Source organism: Solanum tuberosum, unplaced genomic scaffold, assembly GCF_000226075.1.
Source record: "Solanum tuberosum cultivar DM 1-3 516 R44 unplaced genomic scaffold, SolTub_3.0 scf00098, whole genome shotgun sequence".
Taxonomy (NCBI): Eukaryota; Viridiplantae; Streptophyta; class Magnoliopsida; order Solanales; family Solanaceae; genus Solanum; species Solanum tuberosum.
Window position 1 is genome coordinate 1,490,387 of NW_006239026.1, and position 10,954 is coordinate 1,501,340.

At 33.6% G+C, this 10,954-nt stretch overlaps 1 protein-coding gene across 1 annotated transcript; it reads right to left on the reverse strand.

Moving 5' to 3' along the window:
• Positions 1-8,765: 8,765 nt before the first annotated feature.
• LOC102603168 (protein SLOW GREEN 1, chloroplastic) lies at positions 8,766-10,518 on the reverse strand. The gene has a single exon (XM_006348480.2). It carries the CDS (start codon positions 10,372-10,374, stop codon positions 9,412-9,414), a length of 963 nt encoding a protein of 320 aa, XP_006348542.1. The 5' UTR covers positions 10,375-10,518; the 3' UTR covers positions 8,766-9,411.
• Positions 10,519-10,954: the final 436 nt, after the last annotated feature.

Sequence of the window (10,954 nt, forward strand, 5' to 3'; positions counted from 1 at the left end):
TTTTTTTTTTTTTTTTTTTTCATTTTCACTAATAAAAAAAACTTTGAAATTTGACTCTCAAAATTATGACCAAAATTTTCTTGCTTGCATGCATGAGCTAGCCACTTGATTCAATAGTAAACTTCGTTACAAAGTTTTGACTTTGAAAAATTAATATAACAAAATTTTTCTTTGTCTCCCTCGTGACATTTGTGCATATGGAATGAGATGAATACTATCTATACTCTTAAAATATTACGTATTTTATCATTAATTAAAAGTTTTCTATGTATATTACACTCAGATATATGTATTTTTGCTACCAGATATACAAAAACATGGAGAGAGGCGAGCGAAATTGTATGTATCTCAGATACATGCGAATCACACTAGATACATGTATCTGTATGTATCTGGAGTGATTCACATATATCTGGGTTACCATATACATGGAAACATGGTGAGTGAGATGGGAGAGGGGCGAGGAAGGCAAATGAGATTTGCTAGGAATAACAAAATATTAGACTATATCTAACATCACTAAATATTCTATGATCTAACTTTTTTATATAAAATTTATTGGTAGCTTAAAATAGATTTTTAGAGTGTATATTTACGAGATCAATAATTTATTATAATAATAAAAATAATAAAAAAAGGATATTTACTAAACAACTAATGACTCAAATAGGGATAAATGGTGCTTTTTAAATATGTTTTTTTTTTGCATTTTCACAAATTAAAAAAACTGAGAAATTTGACTCTCAAAATTATGACCAAAACATTCTAGCTTGCATGCATGAGCCACTTGATTCAATAGTAAACTTTGTTACAAAGTTTTGACTTTAATTATAAAAAAACATTCTTTGTCTCCCCCATTACATTTGTGCCTGTGGAATGAGATGAATTGGGACACTCCATTATAATATACTCTTATTAAGATAAACTACATTATAACATCATAGAGCTAAAACAATTAGTAATTCAAATAAAGATTATTTAAGGATTTTCAGAAAAAAGTTGTTCTATACCTCCACGAGGTAATGATAAAACTTGAGAATGGCTATAATTTTAACAAATGTTAGTGCACCAACCTCCTTAGAGTGGTGACAACTTTCTTGATTGATCAACTAGTTGTCAATTTGTGCTTAGTGCTTTGTAAAATTTATGGTAGGGTGGGGGTAATTAAGTCAAGGGTAAGTAATTATTTACATCATATAAATTAATTTAATTTAAATTGTTAAAAAATTTAAATGAGAATTCATATGATTTTTTATGGTAAAGTGATAAATGTGCATGAATTTATTTTTTTTGCATTCATTGATCAAGTATAAACATCATAAGCAAATATTTTTACAGTAAAAATCAGGAGCAGTATACAAAAGAGTAAATACGTGAAGAAATCAAGAAAATTCAACTTATAATAGTATATATACATTTAAATTTTTTTTATCCATCTACGCAGTGTAATTTTCTAGCAAAGGAGTGTGGGGTTGGCTCCATCACTAGTAAGGGTGTTGAGTCAACTTGTGGTTTTTATTCTATTTATGGAAATGAAACATTCTTTTTCTTTCACTATAGAAGGAGAAATTTATAGTGATGAAAATGAGCATCAAAGATACACAAAGTGCAAGATGTTATATATAATAAATAGTACACAAGCATGCACAATGAACATGATTGCCATTGGCTTAATTCTTTGTGTCTCTCCACTTGTTCCACTATACAACTTTTTATGTAATCTAACAAGGTTAAGTGGACAAGATTTACCCACCAATTTTGTATAATATATATCCCATTTGCTTCTTTTTTAGTTTAATTATGATCTTTGTGCTTCATTTGGAAGATCCACTTATAGCTATTTAGCTAATTGGGATGTAGCAACAAAGTGGTTATATCCACTTAGGTTTTTGTGTGGTGGATTTTCATGTAGATTCAATGAAAGACATGATTTCTCTTATTGCTTTATTTTCAAAAAGTTTTTTTCCATTATTGAGCTAGCACTAACAATTTTTCAGTATTTATTTTTTGGTTTCTCTCTAGTTCGATATCTGATATTTATATTAGTGTTGCCGATAATCAAGTTGGATTCACATCGCGTAAGGCTTATTTAAGGTTGTAGCAATATTCCTAATCAAGATTTTCTTTCATGCTAGTTAGAGCTCGAACTCGAAATATTTGACCAAGAGTGGAAGGATCTTATCTATCTCACCATAATTCTTAGTGGTCTTTTTTTTCCAGAGTGACTAATTAAAAAAATCTTAAGTCTTACATATATTTAACTCTACGTTATAACAAGTTATGCACATTCTTCTATCTCAATTTATGTGATGGTGTTTGATTGAGCGTGCATGGAGATTAATAAAGAAAGAAATGCTTGAGAGGAATAAAGTATTATATTTTTATATTTTTGGAAAATATATTATTCCATCCATTTAGTTTATATGGTGTTTTTTTCATTTGGAATATTCTAAAATGTTTGATAACATTCAATTAATATCTATTCTTTACAACTTTTAATTATTATTTTTTTGAAGAAATTAAATTATATCAGTAATTAATCAAATTTTATAAGTGATGTGAGGATTTTAATATCTAATACACTTCACTATAATACATAAGTCAAAATCAACATATATCACAAACTTTGCTTTCAATCAAAATAATGTTATATAAAATGAAACATAATAGGATGACATTATTTGCAGTTTGAATTGTAAATTAACTGTCTAATCTTGTAGAAAATAATATTTCACTTAAGTTGGCATCAAATCATGACTAATTGATTAACTTAGATTTTATTTTTCAAAAAAATAGTTGATTTTTAGGCTGTGTATATTTTTCAAAAAAAATAAATTAAAATAAGTTTCTTATTTATTTTCTTGTGTTCAATATATATAAGTAAAAAAATATTATTCTAAAAGTATTTGTATATAATCTAGAAAAATATATCGGAGGTAGGGATGTGGGGTGGTGGGGATAAAGATTACACAGAAGGGATGAAAATAAGGTGTGTTGGAGATGGAAAAGACACAATTAATGTAAAATTAAAAATGCAATTTGAGATCATGTCCAAATTCTCTAAAAAAAATATGATTTGGGCTTTCATATTATGGTTTCAATTTATTTTAAATGTAAAACTTGACCACAATTTTATATCTTGTTAAAAAAAAACCAATTATTTCAGTTTTTTTTTTTTAAAAAAAACTTACGCTCGGTATGAAGAGATTGTTCATACCATATGAAATGATTATATTAAAGAATAACTAGTCACCTAAATTTATATGTATTTAAAAATTTGTAATAACAAATATTTATTTATAAAAGAAACATGAAGATATGTGATTTATCAATGCAGCGCCTTAGGATGTTCGAAAATGTTGTTTATGAAATATGATTTGCTCATTTGATAAGACTATATAAGAATTGGAGAAATTTTGATAGTTTTTACAACTTGTGGGGTTTTCAAATTTACGAGAAAATAATACAACTTTCAAAATTCAAATTGCATATCCAAATATAACTTCTACTTTAAATCAATCTGATTTCAAATCATGATCTCATATGTTAAAAGGTGATAAGGTAGATTTAAGATTATATGTAAGGAAATCTTATAAGGCGATGACACTAACTCCAACTTATTTAAGATTGAATTGTTACCAAATTTTGAAATTTTTACTGAACCGATTGATATACTCTCTCATCATTAAGCGAGGAAAAAACTTTCTATTAAAATTTTCTTTCTTTTTAAGAATATAAATTCAAAACTTATGATTAAAAACGGAGAGATCTAATTTATTTCATTATTGTAGTCACATTATTTCATTATTGATGTCCACCACACTATCCACTAAGACCATGTTTAGGATTAAAAGTCATAATCCACAATTAAAAAGATGAGGATTGCATTATTTCTCTTTAAACTTTAATTTGTAGTTAATTAATAGTGGATTATCAATTCAATTGCCCTCCATATGGATCATAGAAAAAGATTAATAAGTGTTTTATATTGTACGAGATAAAATTATTATACCCTAAGTAATTTATATAATAAGGTAATTTGACTTTAGATTACATTTATTTAATTAATAAATACAAACTTTAAGATCTCACATGGATTATGCACCAACTTTTTAGAATCATATTTTATTAATTGAATATCATGGACAGCCTATACAAAAGTATATTTATTTACAATGGCTTGCATATGCAAATTAGCTTTCATTATTACATGGAAATTTCATCAAGGATTTTTAAATTATCACAAACTATCTATCATTTAATTTGAAGGGGAGCGAATAACAGTAAAGTTATTTTCATGTATGTATTTGTAGGTCATTTGTTCAAATCGTGAAATAAGGTATTAATGCTTGTATTTATTAGAATAGGTTGACCACATTATACTCTTTAGAGTGCATCTCTATTATAGATCCTAAAGTAGTGAACGCGACATATTTCGTGCAAGGACTGTTTTCTTATGATTTTGAATGAAGGGCGCTCATTTGAACTCTCTTCGCTAAAAAATATATATTAAAATACATATAGGGCAAAATTTCATGGCCAAACACGCCCTTAGTTTAGTAGAATACACCTCGTGAAATTTTCTTCAGAAGTGATATTCAGTGATCAAGTAATATGAAACGGAGGGAGTACATGCTTTATAAAAAAGGAGTTGATCTACATCATATGAACTTCAAGAAGCATGAATTATCCCCTTACTAATTCCAATATCCTCTTTTCTAGGTTTTCCCCCTTTTACTAGTCTTTATTTCTAGGCTTAAGTCATATGCGGCCCCTTAAAGTTGTCCGCATATTTCACTTAGACACCTCAATTTAGCCTCATACCTATTGAACACCTTATATGTTCAAAAACGGTTCCAATTGGACAGAAAATACTTACGTGGCAAAAAATGGGTATTTCACGGTCCTTAAGCGCGTGAAATCATTGGAAATGAATTTTCCCTTTTTCTTTTCAACTAATAAACCTAATTAGTAAATAGTATAAATAATAATTAATTTAAAATTTAAAAAAATCGTCTTCTCCCCATCATCCCTCTCTGCAACTACTCCCATCTCTTTACACACCCACCCCACCCCCTCCATCTTTTCTCACATCCCTCCAATTCTTGTATGTAAATCTAATTAAAGTCTCAAATATTTCGGCAAACTTCCATTGTTTTCGATAAAAATAATATTCCGGTGAAGCAATTGATTATTTTTTTATTTGTAAAAGTCTACTTTTTCTTGTAATTGTTATAAATAATTATTAGTGGAAAGAAGATAAAGATAACGAATAGAAGGTTTTGATGCAATTACCCTTCGGGGTGGCCCAGTGGTTTGGGCTTGGGACTTCCATGTTGGAGGTCTCAAGTTCGAAACCCCTTGCCAGCGAAAGCAAGGGGTTTGCCTTCTTGGTCGAGCTCGTCACACCGGGCTTGCCTAGTGTGGGTTACCTCTTCTATGTGGTTTGCGACCTATTGCATAGGAGCGGGGGTTTTACCCTATGCACACCCAAAGGATAGCGACTGCGGGTATCCCTTGTCATAAAAAAAAGGCTTTGATGCAATTAGAATGAAAGGTGAATGAGGAATTAGCTTAAATGGACAATAATGGTGTACTGACTTCGGTGTAAGGGATAAAATTCAATGGAGAAGAAGAAAAGGGTGGAGGCTATGGTTGACTGGCGTTGAGGCGCAGCGGCCAATGGAAAGGGAACAGAGAAGAAGAAGAAGCATGGAGGTGACGGTTAAGATCGATGGAGAAGAAGAAGATGGGTGGGTGGCCGGTGGGGTAGGGGTGGGTTAATTCAAATTTTTGTTTTCTTAAATTGCTTTTTGATTATTTAAATAGATTTTTTTAAAAAAATTAATCCAATTGCCATGTGTCATCGCTTCTTTGGCCCATTTGCTATGTATGAGCGTTCGAAATGCACGCAGATTTCTCTTTTATTTGACTATCATTTTGTGAGAAAATGATCAAAATGGTCCTTGATGTATTGATGTTACTTTATTTTGGTCCTCAACATATTTTAGATGATTGAAATAGTCCATCATGTATGACAAAATGTGTTCAATTTAGTCTTTTACCCTAAACTTAACATTTTACCCCCAAAACTGTTAAATATAATGGTGGGGCCCACCATTATATTTAACAGTTTTTGGGGGTAAAATGTTAAGTTTAGGGTAAAAGACTAAATTGAACACATTTTGTCATACATGAAGGACTATTTCTTTTCTTTTTTTTTTTTTTTTGATAACCGAGAAATCCGTTTGTGACCCGTCCCATGAAGGACTATTTCAATCACCTAGAATATATTGATGACCAAAATAAAACAACCCCAATACATCAAGGACCATTTTGATCATTTTCTCATCATTTTGTGTTAAATAGGTATAAATTTGTTAAGGTTTAAGTGTTCAATAGGTACAAGTCTAGATTGAGGTGTCTAAATGAAATATGCTGACAACTTTAAGATGCGGCATATGACTTGAGCCTTATTTGATATTTCTAGCTACTATTAGCATGGCTACAATCAGCTGCGCCACTGCCAACTCCGTCATCGCTATCTCCACCACCACCACCGCGGCCATTGGCACAGACACCACCAGGCGGCCCGAAACAGTAGTATTTACTTTACCATATAGGCCATCAGTAACTATAGTAGTTAAACATCTTTTGCACCAAACTTTTGGGCTATCATGCACAACTTTGCTTCCATCTCCAGTAGAGACGGATGCAACCCATGTTCAATTGATTCAAATATATTAATACTAAGAACCTTAAATGTTGAGTTTGTCAAATTCAAATCTCGAATCCGTCTCTGACCTGTACAACAACCACATTTTGAACCATCATGCATAACTTTGTTGCTATCTCTGATAGAAACGGATGGAGCCTATGCTCAACGATTAAACATGATTATTATTTTTGACATGGAACAGAAATCTATATATAAGTGTTGTAGAAAATAACTAAAACTTTAAGAATCTTTAAAAGTATAATGAGTTTAGTACTAAGAAGTAAGAACCTTAAAGGTTGAGTTCGTCAACTTTAAATCTTGAATCTGCTTCTGATCTCCGAACTATCACCTTTAGCAGCTCCACCACCACCCCGAGCAGCAGCAGTCTGCCTGTCACAGTAGACATTGACACGGACAAAAGACGAAGCAACAACAGAAGGAGTTGCTCTTAGCTTACATCTTATGGACCTTTTAAAATCAGAGTCTAAAAATCAGCAGGTACATCTAGAGTTATGTGTGTTCATGTATTGCTCAACCTTATTACTATTATTTTGCCGAGTTGGAGTTTCAGCTCGATTGAAGGCCCCGTCCCCGCTGATTTTTTTATATCAGTGCCACCTAAAAACACCAACAACAACCTTCCTCACAACCAGAAACAACTCTCACACAACTTCTCTTTTTCTTCCCCTCATCTTCCCAACTTTTCTTAAAAACAATTGGGGGATTGATAGAAAATGGACAGCCTAACTGAACCTTAAAGCTAGTTTATGAGAAAAGGATTGTTGAGTCTGTATAAACAAATCACCAGTCCGTCCCCAATCAATGTGGAGCTGTACAACCCCTTCACGCCCGGGCGCAATAGGAGCATGGACCGAGAGCCCAAATAGGAGTGAACCTGACCCTAATACCATGATAAAGATTTCCAAAAAACTAAGAAAATGGAAGTTTCATCACTAAAAAAAGAGCATCACACAGCTAAGTCCATACCGCTACAAAGTTTTTCTCTGAATCAGATTCTTTGCATAATTTGTGATAATATTGAAAGTTGGGCTTGCATCTGATTCTGATGTAACTAAATACTATTCATTGTTGAGAATAAAATCAAGTAAATAAACCAGGCCTATTGGATCCGATGTGGGTGGGTTCCCTGGACCAGGCAACCGGGGGGGGGGGGTGTGTGTGAATATTCTCCCAGCCCATGATTGTGCATGCTCCAGTTGGACAGCGTCTGGGGGTGAATGTGATGAATTTGAGTTGTAGGCTAACCTTTTCTCCTGCTTTCATCACTGACAACCAGAAGTTCCACAAGTAGAACACATAGAGATAGTTCATGAGAAGTTATGTCATGCTGCATGTATTACCAGTTTATAACTCAAATGATCCTCTAAAACAAGTGTGGCGCCCCCGCGCCCCGGCGCGCGGGGGGGGGGGGTGTGTGTGAATATTCTCCCAGCCCATGATTGTGCATGCTCCAGTTGGACAGCGTCTGGGGGTGAATGTGATGAATTTGAGTTGTAGGCTAACCTTTTCTCCTGCTTTCATCACTGACAACCAGAAGTTCCACAAGTAGAACACATAGAGATAGTTCATGAGAAGTTATGTCATGCTGCATGTATTACCAGTTTATAACTCAAATGATCCTCTAAAACAAGTGTTTGTACTATGTAATTTGGGGCATAAGTACAACAACATACCCCGTGTAGTCCAACAAGTGGAGTCTGGGGAAGTTGTTACCCTCGGTTCACAAGAGATATTATCAAAGAAAGGAAATAAGATAAAAAAAAAATAGCAAGATACAAAGCAAATGAAATAGTAGATAGTACCATGCATTGAAGAATAAGAAACTCAAGCGATTACTAACTACTACTACTAATAGGAGGGCAGGGCATGAGGTTAGCCCCCTCCCAAATAAGAAAGCAACTCGCTTCAGTTACAGACTCCTCCTATTCACCATCACAAAAGATAACTTCCACTAACAAAACAAACATCCTTCAGATAGATTCTATATGAAGTTAAGGCATTCAAGAAATGTTTGAATCTTTTTTTCCCTGATAATATAGGTGTCCAAACCACCTTGTGCACACGTCCACTGTTCTACAATACCTGCATCCTTACACTATTACATGTACTAGTAATCCTGTCCGGGAGGGAATAAATCGCATAACTTTCTACCTCTACTGGAATTCAAATTCTGTTCTGCATGGTCTTCGTTCCAACTTCATCAACGGCCACACCCTTGGTATAAAAGTTTGGTTTCATATACATCAACATATATCAATTAAAGTGTACTCATCTTAGCAAAGCAAGATAAAGCACAAAACTTTCCTGCTGACTTTCTCTCCCATAAGGATAAAAAGAAACCTCGGTACGAGATACAAAAATAAACTTCATCTAGCTAATCACAAGAACATGCCATGAAAGGGAAAGTAATATAAATTGATTTAACTGTTAAGTCAAGAGTCTAAGCAGAAATCACCTGCTGATTCGAGATACATATATGAATCCGTCAAGAATGTAGCTAGACTCTAGCAATTATTCTTTTAATTCATTGTCTAATCTATCTTCATCTTATATTAGACACAGTTCAAGAATAAGTAATGTATACCAAGTTAAAGCTTCCACCTTCCTCGAAACTTTGGTTTGCTGCTTAAAAGCTCAGAATCTGAACTACCATAAACTACATATCATCGAATTCAACTCTCTTTTTCATCAGTTCCAAAGAGTTTCATCCGGGACAAAGCTGTTCTCAGATAACCTTCCACCTCGAACTTTTTAGGGGAAAGCTCGCGATACTTGGCGAATTGCTCTCTAGCCTCTTTATTCCTGTCAAGCAAACTGTAAATCATTCCTCTGCAGAAATATGGCCTGAAATCTTTAGGGTCCTCCTTCTCAAGCTCGTCGTAGCTCCTCAATGCTTCCTCAACATTCTTCTGCAAGAACTGTACTTGTGCCATTATAAACCGAATATCCCTACTTTCCTTCACTTTGCTCTCTTCCTCAGCTAACCTCAATGCCTCCTCTAACCTCTGAATCACCTTCACCCCCTCACCACACCTATCCATCAACAATGCATTCTCAAACAACGCCTCGAACGAAAGAGGGGTTTTTGATAAAATCTCTTCGAAAACTTCCCTTGCATCTTCAAGCTTCCCCATTTCGTTCAACAGCCTCGCCGTTAAGAATTTCCATTCGGTATTCTCCGGCTGAGCAGACGACAACTTCTTCAGTATTTTCAGACTCTCCTCGTCCTCCCCTGATTCCAATTTTTCCTGGAGGAGGTTTTTTAGGGCTTCAATAGCTTCAGGACTGGATTCTAAGAACTGGGTCAGTGGTGAACCTTCCTCTTCTTCTTCTTGCTGTTGCTCTTCCATTACAGCAGCTGGTGGGGTTTCAGCTCTTGCAAATGAGGTTCCGACCGGAAACTTCCCTAAGGCCACAGCGGCGAAAACAACAGCAACACCGGCGGATTTGAGAGTAGAGATTAATGGGTTCGACTTAGAATTGCCATTGACGGAGGCCTGAAGGACGAATCTTCTGCTATAGCTCTTATGAGCAGTTTTGGGGATTGTGAAAATGGAGGAACGGGAAGGTGAATTGGGGAAAGTGGTGGAGTGGTGGAAGAACGATGATGAACCGATAGTTAAAGTGGAGTTCATGGTGATGGTCGTCGGTAAAAGGTAGATTCCGGCGGGGATGGACGAAAGCTAAAGTCTCCGGCGAGTGTTTTTTTTGGGAAGGTTTTAGCAGTGTGTGGTAGGGTTTTAGAGTTTGAAGAATTTACTAAAAAGGGTAGGTGAGATTTCTTGTACTAAGACCATCTCTAACTCATCTCTATTTTACTGTTCATTCTCTATATTTGGATAGTAAAATAGAGAATGGGTTCTCTAACCACTCTCTATTTTACTTTTTGATTATTATAATATTATTTCTATTATATTACTATCATTTGTAATTATTTTCTAATGTAACATAACATTTAAAAAATATATTATCAACAAGTTACTACTTCCGCCCAAATTAATATTTTTTCTATTTTATTTTTTAAAAGAAATGGTCACTTTAAATATGTAATTTAAAGTTATTTTAATATTATTTATATTATATAAGATTATTAATTATGTCTCTAATATTTGTAATTATTTTCTAAGTAATATAACATCTAAAACATTATTGATAAGTATACTACTTCCATCCCGAATTAACAATTTTTCTAATTTAATTTTTAATTTTTTTTTT

What these genes read in the sequence shown, in the direction of transcription:
- LOC102603168 (XM_006348480.2), bottom strand. Translation starts at nt 10,374, where the DNA reads ATGAACTCCACTTTAACTATCGGTTCATCATCGTTCTTCCACCACTCC.